This window comes from Eulemur rufifrons, chromosome 6 (assembly GCF_041146395.1).
Source record: "Eulemur rufifrons isolate Redbay chromosome 6, OSU_ERuf_1, whole genome shotgun sequence".
In the NCBI taxonomy this organism is placed as follows: Eukaryota; Metazoa; Chordata; class Mammalia; order Primates; family Lemuridae; genus Eulemur; species Eulemur rufifrons.
The window spans coordinates 86635828-86663313 of record NC_090988.1 but is presented as its reverse complement, the minus strand read 5'-3'; the positions used below and the strand labels follow the sequence as shown (position 1 = coordinate 86663313).

General features: G+C 36.4%; 1 protein-coding gene and 1 non-coding gene across 7 annotated transcripts in view; one reads left to right on the top strand and one right to left on the bottom strand.

Annotated features, from left to right (window-relative positions):
* TTC17 (tetratricopeptide repeat domain 17) overlaps positions 1–27486 on the bottom strand; it is a 117225-nt gene that overhangs the window by 66093 nt on the left and 23646 nt on the right. For 4 of the 6 annotated variants that reach the window (XM_069469845.1, XM_069469846.1, XM_069469847.1 and 1 more), the window contains 14 exons: positions 24855–25024; positions 24069–24180; positions 23417–23548; positions 16369–16478; positions 15622–15766; positions 15030–15169; positions 13430–13590; positions 11292–11404; positions 9046–9192; positions 7382–7497; positions 7060–7225; positions 5780–5857; positions 5422–5646; positions 449–635 (listed from right to left, as the gene is read on the bottom strand). In XM_069469845.1, the coding sequence (XP_069325946.1) occupies positions 449–635; positions 5422–5646; positions 5780–5857; positions 7060–7225; positions 7382–7497; positions 9046–9192; positions 11292–11404; positions 13430–13590; positions 15030–15169; positions 15622–15766; positions 16369–16478; positions 23417–23548; positions 24069–24180; positions 24855–25024 (2002 nt within the window). The remainder of the gene's footprint in view (positions 1–448; positions 636–5421; positions 5647–5779; positions 5858–7059; positions 7226–7381; positions 7498–9045; positions 9193–11291; positions 11405–13429; positions 13591–15029; positions 15170–15621; positions 15767–16368; positions 16479–23416; positions 23549–24068; positions 24181–24854; positions 25025–27486) is intronic. The other 2 variants (XM_069469848.1, XM_069469850.1) reach the window with 2 other exon arrangements.
* Positions 18396–18457, top strand: LOC138385581 (U7 small nuclear RNA). The gene has a single exon (XR_011233802.1). It is a non-coding gene; the product is annotated as a U7 small nuclear RNA (small nuclear RNA).

The window sequence follows — 27486 nt, the reverse complement described above, 5'->3', positions numbered from 1 at the left end:
TGCAATAAAGGTCTGAATCACCTCTACTGAAAGGCAAGGGGCTGTATTTTAGTGACCAAGTGCATAGAACTGCTTCAACTCTCATTACAGCCTTTGACTTCACGGACAGAACAAAATATCCTTTGCCATGAATATTGGTCATTATAAAATACTAGAGATTTTGGAAGGAAGAAAAAAAAATCTCACATCCTATCAATCCCAGTTGAATATACCACATATTAATATTTTAATCAGCCTTTCTTAACCATGGTTCTGGGCAAGAATTAACCCTTAATACTCTAAGACATCTGTAGGAAGATGTAATGAATTAACTTCTTTCCTATATATCTGGAATTATACTACCTAAAATCCTTGGGTAAAATTAAGAAAATCATTTTCTGTGTTCTGTTGATCAGAACAGGAACTCTGGCTGAGTTCATTATTTTGCCAGCATTTAACCGTTGCTTACCACTGCAAACAGAAGAGGTGATGTTGTACAGAAAAGGATAAAACTGCATACAGCGGATTAACTTCAGGCTGTCTTCACACTCTGGGCATTTGGTAGTTAATTTCAAAGCCTGTCTAAAGGCTTCAAGTGCCCCACTGATATTCTTCAGAGCAAGGTAAGCATTTCCAAGGCTCAAAAAGGTCAGAGGCTGAAAAGGAAAAAAAAAAAAAAAAGTAATCAGCAAAATGTTAATGAATTAATATTTTCTGAGAGTTACAAAACCTTTATAGCAGCAGTCCCCAACCTTTTTGACACCAGGGACCAGTTTTGTGGAAGACTGTTTTTCCACAGGTGGGGGAGGGTCGCCGCCTCGGCTTCAGATCATCAGGCATTGGGTTCTCATGGGGAGCGCGCAACCTGGATCCCTCCCACGTGCAGTTTGCAGTGGAGTTCTCGCTCTTATGAGGGTCTGATGCCACTGCTAATCTCACGGAGGGCGGGGCTTGGGCAGAGATGGCAGCGATGGGGAGCAGCTGTGGGTACAGGTGGGACTTCCCTTGCTTGCTCGCAGCTCTATGGTGGTTCGGGGAGGGGGTTTACAGTATGTAAAACCGCGGCTTATTTTTTTGTTTTGGATTTTGCAATATTTGCATTATATACTAACTGGCTGAACATCCCAAATCTGAAATCCAAAATCTGAAGTGCCCCAATATTCATTTTCTTTGAGCATCATGTTGGTGCTCAAAAAATTTCAGATTTTGGAGCATTCTGAATTTCAAATTTGGGATGCTCAATCCGTATTTATGTCTTCTTTCTCTTAACAATGTTTTGTCATCATTGTGAGATTGCTATCTCGTAGCAATCTTAGACTGCTTAATACATCTTCCTTTAGATGTATTCCTAGACATTTGATGTCTCCTTGATGCTACTGTAAATAGCAGATTTTATACACTATTTTCCAACTGTATGCTGAAACTTTTTATACGCAGCCCAAAGTATTCAGTTTAGGCCATTTTAACTGAAATATACCTATGTTTAGTACGTTTTTGTATTTGCTTGTGTGCAAACCATTTGTTTTAAACTTATTTTATCATTAAAAAATACTTTAAAAGATTTAAGAATGTCTTATTCTCAAATTTCACAATATACCCCTATAAAAAGCAACATTTCTGATTTATCCAACTATTTGCTTTTGATTCAAGCTGTCAGTTCAGCAGAAATGTCTCACTGTAACCAAGCCAAGGTGTACAAAATACTCCACATTAAGGAGGTCTAATTTAAGCAGCTCTCAGATTACATTTAAAGTATTATTTTGTGGTTCACATCCAGACACAAAATTAAATCCCATATATAGATTTTAAAAGTGTCTTTATATTTTGCATAAGGAAACAAAGTGTTGCAATTATCCCTATGAACAGAATGATGATTGTACAAATATTTTTCATTGAGACAAACTGGTTAGCATTTTGGAAAAAAAGATGAATTTTAATCAATTCATCCAGAAATAAGTGCTGAATGTTATGTTCTAAGCACTGTTTTAGATACTGGGAATACAACAGAAAATAAGAAAGATAATTTCTACTTGCGTGAATCTTACAGTCTAATGTCGAGTGTGAGTAAAATGTAATGGAGAAAAATGTAGAAGGAAGAGATGTAAGCAGTACTAGAATGGTGTGTGTGTGTGTGTGTGTGTGTGTGTCATTTTAAATAGAGTAGAACAAGAAGGACTTACTGAGAAGTTAGTAATTATAAGACTTTAAGGAAGTGAAAGAGAAAGCTATGAAAAATCCTGGTGAAGTACTCCATGCAAAGAGAACAGAAAGTGCAAAGGCCCTGAGGTGCCTAGCATGTTCAAAAAATTGCAAGGAGGCCATAGTAAAAGTGAGCAACGGAATGATCTCATAGAGATAAGGTCAGAAAAGTAACAAGGTCACATATGACCTTTTACACTGTTACAAATTCTTATGTTCTACTCTGAGTTCTATGGAGAGCCACTGTGGAGATTTGAACAGACAAATAGCATCTCACTTTTTATAAGGAGTTTACTGCTTGCTATATGAGAACAGAGTGTAGGGGGAGGACAAGGCAGAAGCAGAGAAATCAGTTCAGAGGCTACTGAAATAATCTAGACAAAAATAATGGCAATTTGGGTCAGACAGCAATGGAGATAATAGTGAAATCCCTGATATATGTTTAAATTAAAACAGAATCAGCAAGATTAGCTAATAGATTGAATTTGTCCTGAGAGGAGAAAGGTATGAAGGATGGTTTTAAGTTTTTGCCCTGAGCTAGTGAAAAAATAGATAGCTTTACTATTTCCTGAAATGGGGGGAGACAAGGAAGAATAAATTTGGAAGTGTTAAAGAACTTGGTTTTTGCCTTTAGTTTTGGAGGGTCCTTTAGACATCCAAATGGAGATGTCAAGTAAGCTGTTGGATACAGAAGTTTGGAGTTCAGAGCAAAGGTGACTACAGGTAACTCAACAGGAAGAGGACAGTCTTCAAGATATGGTGCTGGAACAACTGGATATCCATGTAGATATAAACTTTGATCCCTACCTTGTACCACAAAGAAAATTTAACTTGAAATGGATCATAGACCTAAATGTAAAACCTAAAACTAGCAAAGATCTCAGAGATAACTTAGGAAAAGATCTTATATATCTGAAAAGTAACTATTTAAAGGTCAGGTCATAGAAAAAACAAAACAGAATTAATTTTCTTCAAATCTCTTGTGAAGATACTTTAAATCTTGTAATAGAAATCAAAATCAAAAAGATTGACAAAGGGCAATTTTTAAATGCTAAGATAAAAAAGGAAAGAGAAATATTTTTAACACATGACAGATGTAGTTAAACTTTATTGTACAAAGAGTTTGTACAAAATTAAAAAACTAAATTCTAACAAAATGAGCAAAATATACAAACTTTTACTTTAAAAATATACTTAAAAGACAAGAATATCCATTTTGTAACAGAGAAGTAACATTTTTAAATAAGCAAACTTGTTTTACAAATGTAAATTCAGAGGCAGTGTAACATGGCTACAGTGTGAGCTCTGTGGACAATCTCCCTGAGTTTAAAACCAAGCTCTATGAATTTTGGTAAATCCCTTAATTTCTCTGTACATTTTAACTCTTTGAGTTTCCTCATCTATCAAAGGGAAATTCTATCTCCCAGGGTTGGTGTGAGGACTAAATGAGTTACAGTTACAGGAGTAACATGTAAAATGCTTGGTATGGTGCCTGGCTCCAACACCAATCAAGAAAAGTTAGTGGTTATTTCAAATGTCCAATTCTGGTGAAGACACAGGTGAAATAAATATTTTTAGACCTCGTTCATGGCAATATATATTGGTCCAATATATACTGGTGGATTGTTTGGCATTTTGGTGGATTCCTTGGCATTTTGTACCACAGTCATCAAAATATTCATTCTCTTACTGACCTAGTAATTCCACTAACAATCTTTCCTAAGAAAATTATCTGGAATACAGAAAACACTTCATGCAGAAAACCATTATTGATAATGGCTAAACAGCGTCAGCAACAACAGAAGAGTAGGTTATTGCATGCCAATTCATTGAACCTTTATATAACCATTTAAATTGATGGCTTTAAAATCTATGTAGTAATAAAATTTTTACATAAGCTTCAAAGATTACCTGTAGAGTTGCAACATTACAAAATATTTGCATAGAAGATAGTTTCTAAGGAAGTATTTCCAAATGCTGACAGTTGAGGAGAGGGTGCTGGTTAAGGTGTATTTTTGGGTTTCCCACCCTGACCCATTAATTTATGTTTTTATTCTCATTGTAGTACTATAGTATTTTAGTATAATTTTAAAATACAGAAATGCAACTAATCTCTAAGGGAGCTCTTTTTTCTTCAGAAGAATGCTACCTAACTGCCTTGGCTGGAAGCAGTAGCAAGTGAACCCTAAGTATGAAGGGAATACAGCTGTACTGAGCCTTCCATTTGGATAGCCACGTTATCATATTCTGTACGTGTATAGAATGAAAAAAAATATATATATATGTATCTCATATCTGTTCCTACTGTACCAGCACCTGGTACATAGTAAGCATTAGATAAATATTTGACGTATTTCTTTGGCAATGTAACCTGCAATATAGTATAAAGATTGTAAACTTGTTCTTAAAATCCAGTGGTGAATCTATATATTTCAAAGGAAAGTCTTAACAGGCAATATTTTCTTCTTATATTTAAAAAATCGGTTTTGGGATACCTTAAAAACCTAAATCATTCATGAACACTTCCTCTAAAAGTTTCTTTGGATATAAAACATAAACATTTAGACATTAGATATAAAATCAATTTAATTATATATTTATTATAACTGTATTTCATAAAACCTAACCTATGACAACAATTATAAGATATATCTGATTTCAGAGATGTTAAAATATGAAAAGAAAATTATCTTTGAGACTATGAAGGGAAAGAGATACCACTTAGTATCGCAGAGTAGATAACAGTAACTATAAAGCAATGAGGTAACTCTATGAGCTGCATGTGGGAGGTTCAGGGCATGCATTTTGATCTACCTGTCTATTCTAATCAAAATCATCTCTAAATTGTGCTCTAACTTGGATAGTATAAATATATCTACAAATTAAAGTTGTAAAACAGTATGATAGTGAGCAGTATGCATGCTGTGATGAGAATAAAATAAGAACCATATGTTTCAGACTGATATAAAAAAGTGGCAGTATATTTTTAAAGCTATGTCATTTTTATTTAAACAGCTTTCTTTAAAAAAATTAACTGTGTAATTATAAATTTCACTCATTTAAAATAAAAAATGAACACAACAAAATAAAATCTTTTTATGCCCTCTTTTGAAATACGCAAATTATACTCTGAAAAAGAAAACATGACATTTTTTATGCTCTTCATAGAAAAATACAAATTGTACTTTGAATTTGAGTTACCCTACCTAGTACAGGGAGCTACAAAAAAACATAAAATCTTACCTCAGAGCTATTGATGGCCAAAGCTTGAAGTAACAGCTTAGTTGCATCAAGATGAAGGCCATAGTGAATCAAAAGGTTGGCTAAGTTGACAAGAGGGACGTCCTGGTATTGAAGTGGGGCTAAATTCAAAGCCCTCTGAAGACAGGCAATAGCAAAAGTGCTATTTCCTACTGCTCTCCAGTAGAGACCAGCTTCATTGAGTATAAGCCAGACAGGAGCATTTGGCTGAAAAACCCCAAAATACTTCAGTTAGTACAAGAATACAGTATTTGTTCCAAATAGGATTTTTAATAAATACATTTTAATTTTTAATTACAATTATGAAGCTTTTAATCAGATGCCAAAGTAAACAACTTACCTTGTTAATAGCATGAAATAAGAAAGACCCAATTTCTTCTTCTGGGATAGTATAGTTATTTATACGGGAAAGCAAAATCTGAAACATCAAAAGGAAGAATGGCTCAATTGAAAATAACAGAAAAGACATTTGAAAAGAATTTCTATAGATGGGAGTCTTTTCTTGAGCTCCTCAGGAAAAGCTAATTTGATTATAATCAGATTATAATCAGATTATAATATTTATAATCATATATATAACATAAGGTCTCTGTCATAACAACAGGTGCTGACCTGCTCACATGTATGTACTAGTTTCCTTTAACTAAAAAAACGTTAAAGACATATACGCACACATATACATATTAAAGTATCTACCATACATCATTAAAGTCAACCTAAGTGTCCAGAATCCACGGAGAAATTACTCAAAAGACAATGGCATGCAGTATCTGATGCAATAAAATCTGCTACCTTCCTTAGCTGGAAAACACCAGATTCCCCAATTAATCTATTTAACGTTCTTGCAGCATTTATATAATTGCGAGCAACTCTGAGGCAGGGATCTATTTCTCTTTGTATTCCTAGCACCCAGAACGATGCCTGGCACATAATGTTTTTTTCCTTTAGTAAATGTTTATGTAAGTATTAATAGTAACTGCTTATAGTTTTAAAATTAAGTTTTAAAAAAGGTGGTTGTGATGGTCTATCATCTCCACAAAAAGGTAAATTTTTTCATTTGTATCTATGGAATGGCATCTAATATAATAATGGCATAAAATATGCTAGGATAATTGAACAAAACTGTAATAAAACATTCCTAGTTATACATAACTGATAGGAATACAGAAAAACAGAACTTTTAATGTTTGCGAAGTGGTTATCAAATTAACACAAATTCCTAAGAACCTTATATAAGGCCAGGGAAAGAGAACCTTCAAGTTTTCAATTTACACAAACTTTTGGAGGACTGGAGGATGCAAAGTTAAACTGAAATGACTAGAATGCTCCATTAGACCAATCCCATTTGGGAAACAAAGTTCTGTATTACCCATCTTTGTAGCCCTTGTACAGGAATAGCGCTTAAGTAGTATCATGTACAGCAGCCCTGAGGAATACTCCCCTGGCACTCCTTTAAGCATGACTGACTTCTCAATCATTTCACCAATTCTTTAACTCTATCCTTCAGTTTTATACACCTAGAGCTCAATAACTGCCTTTTATCAAATTTTTTTCCATCTAAGAGGCTTCTGAAGTCACCCAGAATGGACAGCAATAAACACCAGCCTAAGTGAACCTTACTTTTCGTGCATGGTCATCTGGTATTTTGGCTTTCAGATCCATGCGGACCTCTAATTCTTTGACTAAGTAGGACAGAGGGTGGCTTTTTCTGAAGTCAGTTATGGAACAGTCAGGGGTTTGGGCCTCTTCTTCTGAAGAATAATCATCACTGTTGAGTTCGTGGATCCTGGCACAAGAAAGAGGAACAAGATTCATATTTTCAAAGTTTGGGTGATTTTGAGATTAAGACTTAACCTTTCAAATCCAAGGCTGGTGCTCTCAAAGAACCGCCAGGTGGCAATCATGCAGAATCGGGTGCTTTGCCAAATCCATCAGCACTTGCCTGAGTCCTTTGTTTTCCGGAGGCAGAAAATATGTTGGCAATTCCCCGCCAACAGGGACTCTAGGGTAGCTTTCTGTACAATCTGCTCTTTTAGGCCACAAAATATGCTGTTTGTCCTAATAAAGAAACAAAGTTTCTCATAAATTCCTTTGGATTTAATATTTCAATATGCTAAATAAACTTCTAAAAGAATATAAATATACTAGGATAACTGAACAAAACTGTAGTATATTAAGATAAATGTAGACACTGTGGTACAGTTTATAATATTTCTTCTATTGCAGATTATTGGTATAAGTCAGTAATTCTCCCTGCTTTTCCACGGACTGGTTCAGGGTTGGGCAGGCCTACACCAGTTGAGCCAATGAGACACAAGGAGAGGCTTGCTTTGGGTTTTTGGGAAAGAAAAGCAAGTCGTAGTCTCTTATGCTACATATGAAAAAAAAGTCATGTTGTTCCAGTTGCTGCTGTCATCTTATGACCATGAGGAAAACAAGCTTTCAGATGAAACCTATATTGTGGATGGCAGAGTCAAGGGAAAAAAAAAAAGAAATGGGTAATTGATGATATCACTGGGCCACCAAATCAACCAAACCTGAAGTTTAATCCTATCTCTGGACTTCCTGTAATAACAGGCACATTTTCTTTCTGTTTAAGTCAATTTGAAATACAGTTTGTTACTTGTTACCTGAAAGCACATACAAGCTTGTAAAACTGGCATTAAAAACTATCTTTCCATGAACTAAAACCTTTTCTTTGTCAGGACCAAAGTTTAACAATTGTTTTATGATTAGTAAAATATTTATTTTTTTCTAAACATAAATAACATGTACCAGAGGCTTACTAGACTTATATCCTTAAGCTATCACACTTTGGGGAATTTATATTACATATCATTAAATTTAAGTGGCTAAATTAATTCTGTCAAACACTCAATTAAATTTTGAAAATTGGGGCCAGGCACAGTGGCTCACACCTGTAATCCCAGCTACTCAGGAGGCTGAGACAGAAGGACCGCTTGAGCTCAGGAGTTCGAGGTTGCAGTGAGCTATAATGAGGTTGCTCCAGGCCACTATAATGAACTCCAGCCTGGGTGATATAGCAAGAACCTGTCTCAAAAAAAATTCTGAAAATGTAATGAATAAAAAAAATACATGATCTCTGTCTTCATACCTTGGTATCCCCATCGGCTAACACATGATTATTTCTTAGCCTAAAAATGCATATTTTTTAACTTGCTTATTGTCTATACCTCTCACTACAGCGTAAGCTCCGGGAGGGCGAGGGTGTCTATTATATTGCTAGTACCTGCCTGCACACTGTTGGGAGCTCAATAAAAGAATGCTGATTAAGTAAGTGAAGCATATATAAGCCTACACTTGGGTCAAGTTTAGAAACTTGATAAGGTTGGTAATTATACTTAGAGCATAAATCTTTGAACTGAAATCAGGGTATCTATCAGCCCCACTCTATTGGGAAAAAGAACTCAAGGTATAGCCTGTGTGTTACTCATTCGCTACCTAGCAGAATGCATTCCATTTAACCTAAATTTAATAAATGTTTGCCGAACAGTGACAGGGCCGTATTAATCAGTGAGTTGAGGGACTGTTTTAAGAGATCATATCTTTTTAAGAAAACTCCTTCATCATCCTCTATTAACTTACCCTGTATGCATCAGAGTCCCTGCCCCAGATCCAGAGAATAGAATGGGCTACAGGAGAAGACTTGACCGAATCACTGATATCACTCTGATTTGACTGAACGTTAAAGTTCACAGACATCATACTGGATGTTGATGAATCCTCACCAAACTAGAAAATGAAAAGTTCAATCAAATTGGAAATGGAAAAGGAGTTGTCACTAAAATTTATCTCGAACCAAAAAAGCTAGTGAATACTCAAAATTAGTAGGAAATCAGAAAATAGGACAGTAATTAAGCAATCAGATCTTTTAACTTTAAGAACTATGCCCCAACAGTATTGTCTCATAGATAATGAAAAGCTATGATTAACTTTGCCACTGGAGTATGAGAAAAACAGCATGAACTGTTTTCCTGTCCCTTTGCTTCCTTTTTGTGATTCAGTTTCTTTTAGATTTAATGATTAGCTAATGTAGAGATTTGGTTCATTATTCCTTTCCTCTTCCTAGACTAAACTGACCACCACCCTATAAAATTAGTGTGTTGTGGGTAGAAGCAAGGAAATTTAGGAAAGGGTTTTCAAGAATTTAATGTAACTATCACTTAGGGATTATAGACTATTGTGCAATCAATGCCAAATAAAAGCTTGAGAGGTGAAAAGGAAAACTAGGAGACCAAAGAACACAGTCTTCCTCCAAAACAAGTAGAACAATATTTGATATACTCACTCACAAGATACCATAGTTCTTGTGTATTTCTGAAACTTTGCTAGATACGGAGATGGGATGAAGTAGGAAAGACATAAGAAAAAGGAATGAATATGATGAATTTGAATAGGAATGGACTCTTTGACTATATAGCGGTAATACAATTTATGAATATATTATAGAATATTAAAAGCCACACTGATACAGGGCAGTCCTCCAAATGGTCTGTCTTGAGACTGTCAAGAAGTCCAAAAGTTACATTGGGTTGCAATCTATTTCGTTTCTAAACATTCCCTTTTTCTCCTTTAAAATGCTTGGTTTTAAGACAGGGAGCTACAATCCCAGAGGGTGTGAATCAGGTCTTCCTTTATTCCTTCTTTTGAAAGCCAAACATCCCATATAGAAGCTGGTTTACAAAATTCATAGGAAGCTTTTGGTCCATATTTTCTCTTCCCCTTTTAAATGGCCCCTTAATTTTTGCTTCTTACACTTTTTCAATGTAGTATGGGTTTTTCCAGATTAAAGAGCTCTAATTTTTTTGTGGTTTATCCTCCTACAGAGGCTCTCCTGATCTCTTCATTATGTTAACAGCTTATTTCTGGAAATTTCTATATCTATGATTAGGTACATGATGGGTTTTCTCTATGATGGGATAAACATTGCTTTATTTCTAACACAAGTTGAGAATTCCTTATGTGAACGCATGAGACCGCAAGAATTTCAGACCTGGGATTTTTTTGCATTTTGGAGTATTTTATCATACTTACTCAATATCCCAAATCTGAAAATCTGAAATCCAAAATGCTCCCATGAGCATTTCTTTTGAGTGTCATGTCAGCGCTCAAAAAGTCTGAAATTTTGTAGCCTATTTTTTACACTTAGAATTCTGGTTGTGCTTACGGTCTATATCACCTATTGAGCATCAGTTACATATATTTGGTATCATTATATTTATGTATTATCTCTTCCCAACTAGATAGACCAGGATGGCATATGTGTGTGGTATGTATTTGTATGTGTATACATACTTGTGTGTGTATTTTTGTGTTTGTATATATGGAGACAGAAAGAAAATGAAAGAAAGCATATACCTAGCAATGGTGCTTATTAAACATTTTCTATTGATAATGAGCATTTTGTTGGTGTTTTTGGTTGAGGCAACATAATTGGACTGATGACTTCAGAAAAGAGATAGCATGGTTGCTCTAACTCTCAAATTTTAAAGAGATCTTACTCTAATGATTGAGAGGGGAGATTAAAGTTCTGAGTTAAATAGTAATAATTATCCAATTCTAACTCCCATGGTACAGGAGAAAAGAATCAAATGCATGTGCATATATACATACAGATAGCACTGGGAAACAGAATGCATCCGTGGAGTTACTGAGTACTCCCTATAAAATCTGACTTCATAAATATAACAGATATTCAAAATCTTAAAGATCTAAATGATAGTCACAAATTTTAAGGATCAAATATATAAGGAATCAAGGAGATAAAGACATGGATATTACTTTCAGGTATGCAAAAGGTTGTAAGAACTAGAGGAGACCAAGAAAAAGACCTGAACATAGTCCACATTTTCAAAGATATCTCCACGATGATAGCGCACAGGCTGGTCCCACTGGCAATGTAAACTATGCTGCTGGTTGACCAGACGGCATATCTGATGATTTCCTGGAATAAGAAAGGAAATTACACAAATGATGAGAAAGGTCAGCAATGCCAATGTGATTTTCTCAGTCTTTAGTTTCAACCCTATATCCCTCAGAACCTAGCAAAGCACTTACACAGGGAATACTTATACAGAGCAACACTCATTAATGGTTAAATTAAATCATTCTAAAGAAGTCCCAATTTCTCCACCTATAAATCAAAGGGGCGCCACTAGATGATCCCTGAGGTATCTTTTGTCAATTACATTCTGTTATTATAAAATCTATTGATTACATTGTTTAAGAGACTTTGGCCATCTCTCTGGACACAGTTTGCTTTATATACTTCAAAATTTTGTTTCAAATTTATATTAATATAAGAGATCTGGTTGCATTTTAGTACGGACTGAGTAATCCCAAGAGCTAAACATACTCATTACACTTAAAATAGCAAAGAAAACTTGTTAGGTAGATTGTAAAATGGACTATAAATAGTCACAGCTAAGGCTTTCTAGACCAATATGTTTAACAAGGGAGAAGAGTGTAATTAAGAGATTCTATTAATTTATTTGCTGGTGTTGTCAGATCTGCTCCCTTTGGGTTTAATCAGAAACCAAACATTCTGGATATAACCAAATTGTTGATCTCCTGACAACCTAAGTTCCCTAGACCAATGGTTCTATTGTGGGGGTCACAGATTCTAAGATATTTTAATAAAAGCTATATACTTTCTTCCCAGGAATAAAAAACAACTGTGCACATACACAATTTACATCTAATTTGAGAGAGGATTTCAAAACCCCCCGAAATTAATCCATTGAGCCAGGTTAAGAATTCCTTCCTAGTCTAAAATCTTATTTCTGAAATAGTGTTTGTTTTTAAGGGAGCAAGAAAAAAAGAATGTTTAGCCTTATTGCCAGTGTTAGCCAAAGTGTTTGGATGCACTGTTTATAGGTTGTGTCTGGCTTGTGTTCACTTGGTCTAAGTCCTTGTTACCCAGTGTAGTTTTTAGACCAGCAGCAACAAGCATCACCTGGGAGCTTGTTAGGAAGACAGACTCTCAGGCCCCACCTCATATGCATTCAATCAGAATCTGCATTTTAGCAAGATCTCTAGGAGATCAATATGCATATTAAAGTTGGAAAAAAGACAATGTAAGGCACAAAGGGCAAACAACTGTTAAGACTCCTAGGATCTAAAAGACTTAAAAATGTATAAAATCTCTAAAAAAATTTTCTGGCTCTCTTTTGACTTTCTACATCCTTGGGCTCCATTGCTGAGTTAGTGTATGTATTAGTTCAGGTTGCCATAACAAGATACCAGGGACTGAATGGCTTAAACAACAGAATTCATTTTCTCATAGTTCTAGAGGCTAGAAGTCCCAGATCAAGGTGCCAGCAGATTTGGTTTCTAGTGAGGGCCCTCTTCATGGCTTGCAGACAACCACCTTCTAGCTGTGTCCTCAAATGGCCTTTCCTCTGTATGTTGCAGGAAGGGGGAGAGAGAGAGAGAGAACTCTGGTGTCTCTTCCTCTTATTATTATTATTATTTTTTTTTTGACAGGGTCTTGCTCTGTCACCCAGGCTGGAGTGCAATGGCCTGATTATAGCTTATTGTAGCATCCAACTCCTGGACTCAAGTGATCCTCCTGCCTCAGCCTCCTAAGTAGTGAGGAGTACAGGTGTTACACCCAGCTAATTTTTTTTTTTTTTTTTGGTAGAGATTGGGTTTCGCTATGTTGCCCTGGCTAGTCTCAAACTCTCAGCCTTAACTGAGCCTCCCTCCTCAGCCTCCCAAAGTGCTGGGATAACAGATATGAACCGCTGTGCCCGGCCTTATTTCAAAATGTAAATTAAAAAGAGCAAAGGGGACCAAACCAGCTCCCCAGGACTCCTGATATACCCTCTGTGATGAATCTTGATTTTAAGACCTAGGAAAGTCATAAACACAACTTTATACTGCTTTAAGGCTACCCGAAAGTTGAAAGCAAAGCATGCTAGAAGCGAATCTCCTAACCTGCCTTCAATTACTTGGAGTCACTACTTACCTAATTGTGCCTCTTTTGCCATCTGAGTCTCATGTATGATATTTCTTAAGATTTGTTCCTCCTGAATCAGTTTATGTTTTTCTAGGATCTCCTGCTGTCTCAGGTAGTGGTCATGCTGCTTTTGATACTCTTTTAACTCATTCAGTGTTCGCTGGAGAGATCTTAACATTTTTTAATACCAGGAAAAAGTTAGAGCTTCAAAATCATGAATTTTTAAAACCCAGTTAAATGCACAGATTTTTCTGATTCTTGGCAATAATTACTGGGTTTTTGTCCTTCTATTTAACACACAACCTCATACCACCAGTTCAAGAATAACAGGGCTACAGAAACACTCTTCTTTTATTAAAAGTTCGGGGCAAAAAGATAAATGTGAAATTTTTCCCTTAAATATTTGACATCAAATGGTGTGTTGCACTTTTTAGGTACCATAAAAACACATCAAAATATAAAGTTTACATATTTAACAACTCTGTTTCTCTCCATAAAATTTGTATTAGTGCTGCTGACATTCAAAGCCTTTCTAGAATTCTTGCCTCCTTTTTCCTTTGATTTTGCCTAAAGACAAGGTTAAGAGTTAGGGCCATAGTTCCTTGCTTTCATACTCTAGCTTGTTGGTTACAGGCTTTGGGAAAAACCACAGAAACTCTCCTTAGAAAGGAATATTCTCTACTACCTGATCTCAATAAATCAGCTGCCTGATTACATTTAGTCACAAAAATCTTATTACCTAATACATTAATATATAGAGATTGTAGGAGCTACGTAGATTGTTTAAGAGGGAGCCAGTTTGATTGCTAAGAGCTCAATATTGGAAGAAGCTCAGCCAGGGCAAATTCTAACACGGCATAACAGAAGCCAGTTATAAATAAGAAGCTGTCATCCTTTTTTTCCCACTACATTATGCTTTAAACAGTCTGGAAAATAAGCAAGTACAAAAGTTTAATGAGTTCAGTTTAATTCTCTAATAACCAAAGGAACTCAAAATATTGAGGTTAATTCTGAGATATGAACAATTCACTTCACATAATGAAGTTTCTTAACTAGCCCTATTATTTATGGAATCAAACATATATTTTACTAAGTATACTGCAAGGGCCAAGTACAATAGACTTCTATTACTATACACACAAATCTGATTAAAACGTGGGCCAAATAATGTTCTCAATGCCACTTAACTAACATAATGATAGCCCACCTTTAGGAGCCAAAGGCGAGAAAGATCAAATATTGCATGTGTAAGTGATTTTACTGACACTTAGTGTAATCTATAGAAATAAAAATGTAATCAACAGAATTAGTGAGTAGCTCACCCCCATCTGACTTCATGAAAATAATCAATGGTCAAAACCGTAAAGATTTAAATGACAGCTATTACTGTGTATAGTTCCCTAGGTCCTAGAATTCATGCTATTAAAGATAGTCTTCTACACAACCACTGAATTATGCTAAACCACCAGGACTTGGAGAAAACGGAGGGTATTTATAGTAGTGAGGTTTCTTTCTTAATTCCAATGACCAAATTAACACTGATACCACCCTACACAAATCTAAGGTTCTGTGGTACTAGTGCTTCAGTGAAATTTTTTCTCTCAATTACCTATGTTGAGCCTCTAATTTCTGCTCGAGTTTTTGCTGACACAGGACAGCATGCTTCCTCTTTATAGCTTGCTCAAACCCAGGTTTGGCCTGCAAAGCATGGTCATAACAGAGCACTGAGTGGTTATACTCCCCAAGCATCTGAAGAGACAAAAACAAACACACACACATACACACACATAGGAGAAAGTAACGTTAGCCATGCCTGGTTGTATCTGTCCAAACCCCATAATGATTTCTGAGATCACACCTACATCTTACTCTACAGTGAACATTATTTTGATCGGTGACCAAATCCTCACAATAGGATGGCATGCTAGAGGATGGTTTAGCTGGAAGTTATTGCTATCCTTAAGAGATGTACCCTGCAGAAGTTAAAATTCCAATCAATTCAGTTATTTTATTTTTCTTTTTTGTCAAGATGCTAGAACAATTATAACACATTATTGTGTTGAGGCTTTTTCTTCCAAATTTCTTCATTTCCATTGTTAAGAACAAAGGAGGAAGGGGAAAAAGTAACATTCTATTAAAAAAATTAAAAAAAGAAGAAAGTAGCAACCGGTATGGCTCATGAAACAAAAAATAGTATTTACTGCATATATATTCCCCAAAGTGTAATAGCTAGTGAAGAAGTCACTGTCATCCAGAGCTGCATGGACCACAACAGCAGCATCAGCAGAGAAGTGTGCTCTGTGTAGAACATTTGCCAAATTGACCAGGGCAATGTCTTTATTGTGCCTAAAAGAGGAGAGATGTAACTATATGTTAGGAAAGAAGCATGTGCTCTAAGAATATATATAACCACTTGACAAGGAAAAATGACATTCAAAATTGCTGTGCTTAGGAAAATAACTCTGAGTATACGTACAGGTGGAGAAAATAATTTAAAATAATCATAATGTTTCATTTTAAAATTATTGGTGGTTCTTAATCTGATAGCTGCAAATTTTGCCATAAAATTAAGGTCTGGCAGACATTTTATGATTTTAAAATGTATTTAGGGCTTATATTTGCTTTAAGAAAAGTTAAACTTAATTTATGACAATTCCTACAGTCAAGGTCCTTGTATTCAAGTTTCAAGTGAATCACAGGGCATCTACATCATATATATCTACATTTTTTCTTAATGGAAATGAAAAGTATACTACACAATTATCACTTAGAACTTTTTGACATCTGTGATTTTTTTGTGATGGAACTAATTTCTTTGAACAAGGATGGAGGAGAATGCAAGTATAATGCAAAGCTGCTCTTATTGTTTTCTTATGTATTGTTTCTTTAACAGACCTGAGGAATATGGAAAGTCAGGAAAATCAGGTCCAGAAGAGGAAGAATCTTACCTGGAAGAGAAGTGAAGTGCTCGCATGGCACATTCCACTACCTGATATGGCTCATTCTTTATTCTCCAGTAAAATGAAGCCATGTTATACAGTACCCATGAGGAAGAGTTCTAGAGATGAAACAAAGAAAATGACAATCAAACACAACTCAATACAGTTTCTTTAACTTAGAATGCTCAAAAGGAGCACCTTCAATACTCGGGCTCTTCTGAAATTCAAGATGAAGAAGAGCAAGACTAGTGATAGTAATGATAAGTCAGAGGACAAAGTACAAATAAAAATAAACTATACCTGTCAAAAGGAATCTCCTAATCATCAGTTGAGCATGTGCATTTAGGGTATGATCTTCCTACAGAGACCATCCAACTCCAGGCTATCATTCCAAGGTGGAAATAAAGCTGAAAAATCCACCAAGTGGCTACAACTTGTTGGGTCCTATTTTAGGACATCAGAAGTTTAGACCTCATCTACTTAGAAATCCCAGTAGCTCCAACATGAAATTCTTGAAATTAACATTTTATAAACCTTTCTGTTTATGTAATATCTCAGTGAAGGTAGAAACTTAAGCAAATGACTGGCTTCTTCTGCCTTTATTATAGATGAATTTTTATTTGTTATTTTCTCATTTGTGTTTAGAATCTAAGTCAACCATTCAAGCTGTTAAAAACTAAATTCTGGGCTGGGCGTGGTGGATCCTGTAATCCTAGCACTCTGGGAGGCCAAGGCAGGAGGATTGCTTGAGCTCAGGAGTTCCACACCAGCTTGAGCAAGACTGAGACCTCATTTCTACAAAAAATAGAAAAATCAGTCGGGCGTGGTGGTGCATGCCTATAGTTCCAGCTCCTTGTGAGGCTGAGGCAGGAGAAGAGCTTGTGCTCAGGAGTTTGAGGTTGCAGTGAGCTATGACGCCACTGCACTCTAGCCTGGGTGACAGAGTGAGACCATCTCAAAAAAAAAAAAAAGAAACAAAAAGAATACATTACAAACTAGTTTTGAAATTATTTCTACATCTTTTTTTATAGATTTTTACAGTCTGAATATATTATAACCATTTTAAAAATACTTATTTTACATATAGTCAAAAAGTTTAAATTTAGTTAAATATGGTTTAAAATAGTTATTTTGAAATGTTATTTTTAAGATTAAAATAAATACAATCTTACATTATTTATCCTTAAGTATTCTATCTTCAAGAAAAGTATGTGATTTTTGAGTGATGCAATTGTGAACTAAGATAAAATCTTAAGGCTCACCCCCCACTGGCTGACTGAATGGACTCCCTCTTGGCCAAAGGAATATCCTAAAACTAAATTGCCTGCCAAGAGGAGGGAGGTCAGACATGCCTCATCAGGCCCCCCTCCCTTCTTGGGGACATCCTTTGTAACCATTAACAGACCTAAGGGTATGCAAAACAAACCTGCAGGTCCTCAACTTACACAACAAATATATGTCCAGTGGCTTGTCTCTGATAAACAGCTCCTTATGTTAAAACATTCCAAGCCTTTAGACAAAGCTTCATGTCTTTAACTAATTACAAGTCAAAGAATATTTAAACCCACCTATAACCTGTAAGCCCGCTCCCCCCCCCTCCAGCTGGCCCACCTTTTCGGGCCAAACTAATGTATGCCTCCCACGTATTGATTTATGACTTTACCTGTAACCCCTGTCTCCCTGAAATGTATAAAACCAAACTGTAACCCAACCACAGCAAGTCCACTTGCTCGAGGTTTCTTGGGCATGGCTCCCCCCAGGTCTTGATCCTCAAATTTGGCTCAGAATAAATCTCTTTAAAATTATTGTACAAAGTTTGGCTTTTATTCCATTAACACAATTAAAGATTTTAGCACCATGTGCATGCCAACTTCTACTACTTGAAAAGTTGGTAAAGGGATAGTACATTCTTTTACAACTGACTTGCAACTAAGGTTTTAGTCTTGTTTTCAATAGCCTTTTGAGAAAGTTTTTTTTCAAATCACCAATCCTTTAAAGAAAAATCTTTCCATAAGATTTGTTATAAAGTCTCCTCCAACTATTACAGCTCTTTGAGAATTTGTCTAGCAGGTTTGTTTAAAAAAAAAAAAAAATCTCCAAATCTGTAAATGTTTGAATGTTATTGTTAATTGCTCCCTTCTTCCTTTGAACACTTTTTCTCTTGGCTCTTAAGGATACCACATTCTCCAGGACACCCTGTGTGGTCTTTTTTGCCTGCTAAATGTGGGAGGACCCCAGGACTCATACTGGTTTCTTCTCAAATGTCACTCTTCCAGCAGATGACTTTATCCAGTCCCATGGCTTCATATAATCCCATTTCTTTCTTTGTTTTAGAGACAGTGTCTCACTCTGTCACCCAGGCTGCACTCCCTATTTAACAATTATCCTCTATCTATGCACCAAGCTCTAACTTCTCCTGGAATTCTAGACTCATATAGATATTTCAAATCTAATACAGCCAAAATAGAACTCTATTTTCTTTTCTCCAACCCCAACCCTGCTCCTCCTTCAAGGTGCTCAGGTCAAAAATGTAGTTGTTATCCTTGATTCCTCTTTTGCCCTCATTCCCCACATCTAACTCATTAGCTTCTAAACTTCTAAACATATCCTGTAATGGCTGAAGTCCCTCCATTTCCATTACTAACCATTTCTAGTGTAAACCATCTTCATCTCTCTCTTGAACTACTGAAACAGCCTTCAAACTGGTCTATTTCCAGTTTTGACTTCTTCAGCGATTTCTCTAAGTATAGTGATCCTTTAAAAATAATAATTGCATTACATTGCTTCTCTGCTCTAACTTCTCAGCACACTTGGAGTAAGAATCATAGTCCTTACTCTGGCTTTCAGAGCCCTGTGTAACATAGTGCTGGCCTTCTTCTCTGGCTTCGTTCCCTACCATGCCCCTCCTGCTCACCAGGCTCCAGCCATATTGGCCTGAATTTGGTTACATGCCACCTGTTATGAACTGAATGTATGTCTCCCCCATGCCCCGAATTCATATGTTGAAGTGTTAAAGGACCTGTGAAGAGACGTTATAGGGGTTGGGGACCAAATTTAACAGGGTTTGTGAACTAAAATAAAATCTTAAAACTCTCCCTCAGCTGACTAAAAGGACCCACTCTTGGCCAAGCGGACCCCAAAAATACCCTAAAGCTCAGTTACTGTCCATGAAAAGAGACGTCAGACTCATCTCATCAGGTCCCCTTTTCCTTCTTGGAGATGTCCTTTGTAACTCAATAACTGGCCTAAGAATATACAAGACAAAGCTTAAGTCACACCTATAGGTCATTAGTTACTTAACAGAGCACCTGAGTCTGAACATATATACAGTGGTTTGTCTCTGATCAACAGACTTCTTTACCTTAAAACATTCCAAGCCTTTAGACAAAACTTCATTTCTTCAACCAATTACAATTCCAAGCCTTTAGACAAAACTTCATTTCTTCAACCAATTACAAATCAAGTGAGTCTTTAAATCCACCTATAACCTATAAGCCCCTGCTTTGATAAGTCCCACCTTTTCAGGCCAAACCAATGTATGCCTTCCATGTATTGACTTATGATTTTATGTGTAATTCCCGTCTCCCTAAAATGTACAAAACCAAACTGTAACCCAACCACAGTAAGTCCACTTACTCAAGGCTTCTTGGGCATGGCTCCAGGCCATGGTCCTCAAATTTGACTCAGAATAAACCTCTTTAAATTATTTTACAGTTTGGCTTCTTTTCAGTTGATAGTTTGGTGCCCTTATAGGAGGGAGAGACAGAGAGATCTCTCTGTCTCTCTCTCTCTCTCTCTCTCTTCATGCATGCACACAGGGGAGGCCATGTGAGGACACAGAAAGAAGGTGGTTGTATAACAGAGGTAATGGCTTGAAAAAAAACAAAATGTTTTATGTGCTATACCTCTTTAAAACCTCCCTAACCCTTTTGGGCATTAAAACCCTCATCCCTAATCAAGACTAGTAATCAGAGAGGTAGGGAAGTATCCTTCGTTCTTTGTCCTACAGCAAATGGCTCAACAGAATTGTCTGGGCAGAGGTCACAAGATTGTCTTCCCTGGAAATGGGGTCAGTCAGGACCATCAACTATACTTAAACAGCAATAGCCTGAAGCTGAAAACCCTCCCTTTAAAAGCTCTGTATTTCTGCTTATAGTGAGGACTATAGCACATTGAGACAAGAGTCTCCAGCCTCCTCATTTACTGGCAAATTAATAAATCTCCCTTTCCTTTTCCTGAAACCATTTGTCCTTGTTCTGATGAGGCCTTGGGGATAAGTACCAAACTTTCAGTAACAGTTGTTTACAAGCCAGGAAGAGAGACCTCACTAGGAACCGAATTCCTGGCACCTTGATCTTAGATTTCTCAGCCTCCAAATAAATTTCTGTTGTTTAAGCCACCAAGTCTGTGGTATAAATAAATGTATATCTGGTCTTTGTCTCTAGTTCCTGACACACATTTCCTAAAACCTCTGGAATCATAGGAGTGATAAGAGTGTTTCTGTATGCTAATGAGATGACTGCTAGCTGGTAAGCCACAGATAGCTTCAGGACCTGTACTGGTCCCAGAAAAAGCAAGGTATGAGTAGAGAGTGGGAACTTTCAGCCACGCCCCTCCCCTGCCCCCCAACTACCACTCCCTGCCTTCTGGGGAAGAGAGAGAGAGACTAGAGATCAAGTTAATCACCAATGGCCAATAATGTAATCAATCATGCTTACAGAGTGAGACCTCTATTAAAAAACCTAAATGACAGTACTTGGAGAGCTTCTGGGTTGGTGAACACAGCAAGGTGCTAGGAGGAAGGTGTGCCTAGGGAGAACATAGAAACTCTGTGCACCCCTCCCCCCAATACCTTGTCCTATGTATATTTTCATTTGACTGTTCCTGAACTGTGCCCTTTATATAAGTCAATAATGATAACAACTGTTTCCTGAGTTTCATGAGCTGTTCTAGAAAATTATCGAACTTGAGGAGGGGGTAATGGGAACCCCCTGACTTTACAGCTGGTTGGTTGGTGGCCTTGACCTGTAACTGGCATCTGAAGTGGGGGTGGTCTTGTGGGACTGAGTCCTTAACCTGTGGGGTCTGTGCTAACTCTAGGTAGTTAAGTGTCAGAAGTGAACTGAACTGTAGGACACACAGTTGGTGCCAGAATTGGTTGGTGTGAGGAAAAAAACCCCACGCATTTGGTGTCAGAAATGTTTTGAGTAGAAACGGTCTAGAGTGGTATTTTGTTATAGTAGCCCAAGCACAGTAATACACAACCGAGCTCATTCAGTCTTCAGGGCCCTTGCTTTGGCCTAGAATGCTCTTCTCTGATCTCTGAATTTTGGTTCCTCCTTGTCATTCAGGTATCAACCTAAACTTTACCTTTCCAGGGAGTTTTACCTCAACTCTTTAACCTAATGTGTCTGCCCAGTTACCCTCTACTTTAATTTTCTATAGAACACTTACCACTATGGGCTACTCTTAACTAACCATCCTCTGAAGGATATTGTAAAATCCTGGGCCAGTTTTCCCTTATCAAGTTCTGGAATGCAAATGTTTTGCATTACCTTCAGAAATACAAGATGCAGATGGTAACTTAGCTATAAAAATAATCATATAATGCATTTGAAAGTCAAACTATTTTCTTACTATTATCTCAGAACTCCTCTCTCAATACACAGAGCTATGTATTTCAACAAACTGTATACAAATGTTGCAATTATACATCTTATTTTATACCACTATAATTAATACTGCTTAGAAACTAACCTGCATTTTATGATACTCCTTAGGCAGAGAGAAGAGCGAAAACCATTTTCTAAATTCCCACATGTCATCCTGAATGACAGATACATTTAAATTCTTGGGTCTTGTTACATAATTCCCTATTTCATTTTTTTCAAGTGGATGTTTCTTTAAAATAAAATTATAGGAGAGTTGCTGGGCATAGTGGCTCCTGCCTGTAATCCTAGCACTTTGGGAGGCTGAGGCAGGAGGATTGCTTAAGGCCATCCTGAATAAGAGCAAGACCCCATCTCTACAAAAAATAGAAAAATTAGTTGGGCGTGGTAGCCAGTGCCTGTAGAACCAGCCCCTTGGAAGGCGGAGGGAGGATCACTTGAGCTCAGGAGGATCACAGTGAGCTATGATGACACCACTGCACTCTAGCCCAGGTGACAGAAGAGACCCTGTCTCAAAAAAAAAAAAAAGAAAAAAAAAAGAAAGAACATTATAGAAGATTTTTTTTTTGGTGGTGGTGATTCTTTCTCTGGTTCAGAGAACAGTGATAATCTATGTATTGTGTGTAGACATACCAAAGACAAAATGTTAAATATTTTTTCACACTATATATATATATATATATATATATATATATATATATATAAAATCTAGCCTATAAGCCCTGTTGCTTGTATTAGTTTATGTCAGGCAGAGATCAAATCTGCAGGTGGCAGATACAGGCCGAGAGGGCAGTTCCTAGGGGTAGAGAAGCTGGGAACCAATCAAGGGAAGGGACTGCAGGAAAACACAGAATACCTGACAATCACGTGTATCAATCATTTGCTAACAACCCACACCTCTTGTAAGCCCCCCCCATACCAGGCCAATAAAAGCAAACCACCTGGGAGTCCTTAACATCTTTCTCCACCTGAGATGTATTTTCACTTTGTATAGCTTCCTTCTTTCTTCCTTCTTTTCTACAATGAAAGCTGTTTATGTGAAACTGCTTCCTGTCTGTGTTCACTCCGTTGCACTGGCCCTGCTTGCAATTCTTCCAAGCAAGGAGCCAAAGAACCAGGACAACATTTCTCCTTTCAAAAAACCCAACCCTAACAGTTTATATTTTGTTTTTCATGAATTAGTTTAAATAAAACTTTTCAGTGTCTCTTCCTGGTATAGAAGACTAGTTTCTCCATGTTTTTCCCTAGTGTCAAACTATACAATCTACATTAACGTAGTCATAATTTTAAGTCATCCTCTGGACAAAAATAAGCTAGGCAGGTATTTTCTGAGAGAAAAATATCTTGTGTTGACACAGAGCCTCCTGGCTAAGTCACTGACGACTTACCTTCTGTAGGCCTTCATGAATGAGGTGACCTATGTCATCTATACTTCTTCCTAACCTTTTAGATAAATATGTGAAGATTGGATCTTCTTTGGGTAATAGAGGCGCAGAAAGATTAACTCTCTCTTGTACACCCTGAAGAGAAGAAAAAGGTTGAAAAACCATAGTCAAAGGATATAAAAGATCACAAGTAATTCAGTATCTTGTAGTATTTATTTTGAAGGAATTTTAAGAAATAGATGATTGTAGGCTGGGTGCAGTGGCTCACACCTGTAATCCTAGCACTCTGGAGGCAGAGGCAGGAGGATCACTTGAGGTCAGGAGTTCAAGACCAGCCTGAGCAAGAGCGAGATCCCATTTCTACTAAGAACAGAAAAATTAGCCGGGTGTCATGGCACGTGCCTGTAGTCCCAGCTACTCAGGAGGCTGAGGCAAGAGGATCACTTGAGCCCAGGAGTTTGAGGTTGCAGTGAGCTATGATGATGCCACTGCACTCTAGCTGGAGAGACAGAGCAAGACTCTGTTTCAAAAAAAAAAAAAAAAGAAAGAAATAGATGTTTGTAAAATTATAAAGCTGTCTGGAAGGGCAGTAGAAAGAAAAATAGTTTTCATAAGCAAGAGACCAAATGAAAAAGATGCAAAGTTCTCTACTTACTCGCAAGTGCTGAAAAGCATGTATACTATATGGAAGTTCTAGAATTTTAGTACAATCAGGTTGCTCAGGGTCTGGAGGGACAGGAGATTCTGTGTCTATATAATCTTCAGGGCTAAAATCAAGCAGCAAGAAGCAATGAATGAATGAAAGGTGAGATAAACAATACTTTAAGAAACGTCAGGTTTTTCCCATATTCTCATAGCATTTCAACTTTGCAGCCAGTATTAGTCAACTTCATACTTTTTCACATGGCTGCCATCAACAGTCAAATATTTTGGGAGTTCAATTTAAAGGGAATAAGTCAAGAATTAGAGGGAAAATAGTAAGTAGGTCACAGAATGTTAAGATTGTGGACTTTAAAAAACTAGTATAAATCTGCTAAGTTGTTTCTAAAAATGTTAAACAAATTTATACTTTCATTGACAGCCTCTCTACATTTTTACTAGTTACTGATTTGTTTTTCCCAATTTGGTAGATAAAAACTATCTAAATGTTTTAATTTGTACCTATTTGTACCATTTTGAGAAATACTTTTCCCACATTTCTTGGCCATCTGTAGTTTGTTGTTTTTCTTTACTATAAATTATTCAATTTTCTACTGTGATGTTAAATATTTTAATTGATTTCTAAGAATTTTACATGTAGTATGTATTTTGAACTTTTGAATTGCAATAAACTCATCTGTGCTTGAAGCTTATTCTTATTACAGAAATAATTTCTAACTGATTTGACAAGGGTTTGTTTGGGGGAAAAACAATTTTATTTTTCGAAAGAGAATCTCTTTACCTGATGTCTTTGCTCTCCAGAGTTATGTATGTGCCATCATACAGATCCAGGTCCCCTAAGGGCACCTTGGCTTTGATGCAGTCTGGATCTTCTTTATTATGTCTTTGTTCCAGTCCTGTGTCTCTGTCCTCATTTTCTTCTATGTGAATTTTTTGAGCAACCAATTGTTTCTGTTGAGAAGAAAATAAGAATAGAATGGATTCTTCTAATATTTCAGTCCAAATACCAATGAAGAAAAAGAATTTAATGATTGCTAAAAAGTGAGAGGACACTCTCTGAAGGAAGACAAGGATTCTCAAAATGCCCTTAATTTACTCAACTTGCATAAGCTTCTCTAAAAAGATGTCCACACACAGAAAGTAACAGAATCTGACATTTATCATACTGGCACACAGATGCCTTCATAATATGATTTCTAACTACCCATAAAGCGCATGTGCCAACTTCCCTGACACAGAATGGCTCTGCAATTAAAACTTCCTTGAATTGTCCAAACCCACCAGGTTGTTTCAGTCCTTCAAGACAGAAAGCATGATGCTACTGCTACCTGGGTGTTCCAGGTGATTTCTTTACAATCGTAAAATATATATTTTTTTCAAACATATAGAGGAATAACATACATATTCATGTTTCTACCACCTACATCTATCATATGCTAGCATTTTATCTTACTTGCTTCAGTATTTTACTTTTAAAAAGTAGTTAATGAAAGCTCTTCTTTATTGGTTCTAAATTCCTAACTTACCAAAGTTACCACTATCCTGAATCTATATATCATTTCCATGTATATTTTTATAAAATATTACCATATTACTCTTACTATCTTAGAATATTACTTTCAGGCCAGGTGCAGTGGCTCATACCTGTAATCCTAGCACTCTGGGAGGCCAAGGCCTGAGAATTGCTTGAGGCCAGGAGTTTGTGACCAGCCTGGGCAAGAGCAAGACCCCATCTCTACAAAAATAAAAAACTTAACTGGGTGTGGTGGCACACACCTGTAGTCTCAGCTACTTGAGAGGCTGAGACAGGAGAATTACTTGAACCCAGGAATTTGAGGGTGCAGTGAGCTATGATGATGCCACTGCACTCTAGTCTGGGCAACAGAGTGAGACTCTGTCTCCAAAAAAAAAACAAAAAACAAAACAAACAAACTTTCATTGTATAAGTATGTACCCAAAATCAACCTATTAACTTTGCTTTTCAAGTTTTAAAATTTTATATAAATGATATCATACTGTATGTATCACTTTTCCACTTTCATTTTTTTTTAAAACTTAATATGTATTATGCTTTTGAGATTTATCTACATCAGTATAGCTCTAAATTTATTTTAGTGGATGTATAAAAATGTATTTATCCATTTTCTTGTAAACAGGATGCTTCTTTTAAATTTTTTTGCTATTAAAAATGCTATAATATTCTTATAAATGTCTCATGTGCTCATGTGTAAAAGTTCTAGCATGGGTAGAAACAGAGAGTCATACGGGATACACATTTTCAGTTTATTTAGACACTGTCATCTTCAGAGTGCTTACAACAATAAGTAGATCATAATACCTATATTCCCCTCAATCTTAACAACATTTGGTTTTGTCATACTTTTTGTGTCAATCTGTTGCATATGAAACATTATCTTATTATAATTATTGTGGTAGACCGTATTATTGTGATAGACTGTACTACCATTCACAAATATCCTTTCTCTCCTAACAAGATCATATATCACTGTTCTGCTGGACTCAGCCTTGGGCAACATGACTTGCTTTGGCCGACGTAACATGAGAAGTCTCACGTGACCCTTTTATAGGGAAGGTTTTTTTAGAGTCAGTGTATACTTCACCATGTTCTTTCTTTTCCCTCTGCTACTGAGAACAATATTAAAGAGAATGGCTGCTCTGTCCTGGGTCCTGACTTAAGGATCAGAATGACATGGTACAGATTCCAGATAGAGTCCAAAATAAGCATTTAGCATGACCTTATTGTTTGGCTATTAAGATTTTTTGGGTTGTTACTAAAGTGAACAGATCCTATGATCTGTTTCCAATTGTTCGTTCCTTCCACACCCTTTCCTGTAGGTAAACTGCCCTGTCCCTACTGACTTCAGGCATGGCCACGTGACTGACTTTGGTCAATAAAATGTGAGCAGAGATGATATATGTTACTTTTCAGTAGAAACTTTAACCTGGCTTATATTGTTTTGTTGTTCTTCCTTAAGCCTCCACCTCAGAACTGAGATTTTGGGACTATTTGTTGCCAACACAAAAGTTGACTAATATACTGTAACAAAATGTATGCTATATCAACTAATATTCATTAAGATTGAACATATTTTCATATGTTTATGATATATTTTATGAACTGACTGCTCAAGTCTGCCCATTTTTCCCTAGGTTTTTTTTTTAAAAAACTGATTTATAGAAATTTATGGAAAGTATAATTCTGTAAACTCATCCTCTATCAGTCACATGCATTGCAAATATCTTCTTTCAGCTTATAGCTTATCTTTAAATTTTGTTCATGGTGTGATTTGCTGAAGAGAAGCTTTTAAGGTGGGTACCTTTGTCAACTATTTTCTTAATTGTTTGTGCTTTCTCTTTAAGAAATCCTTCCAAACTCTGAGGTCATAATTTTA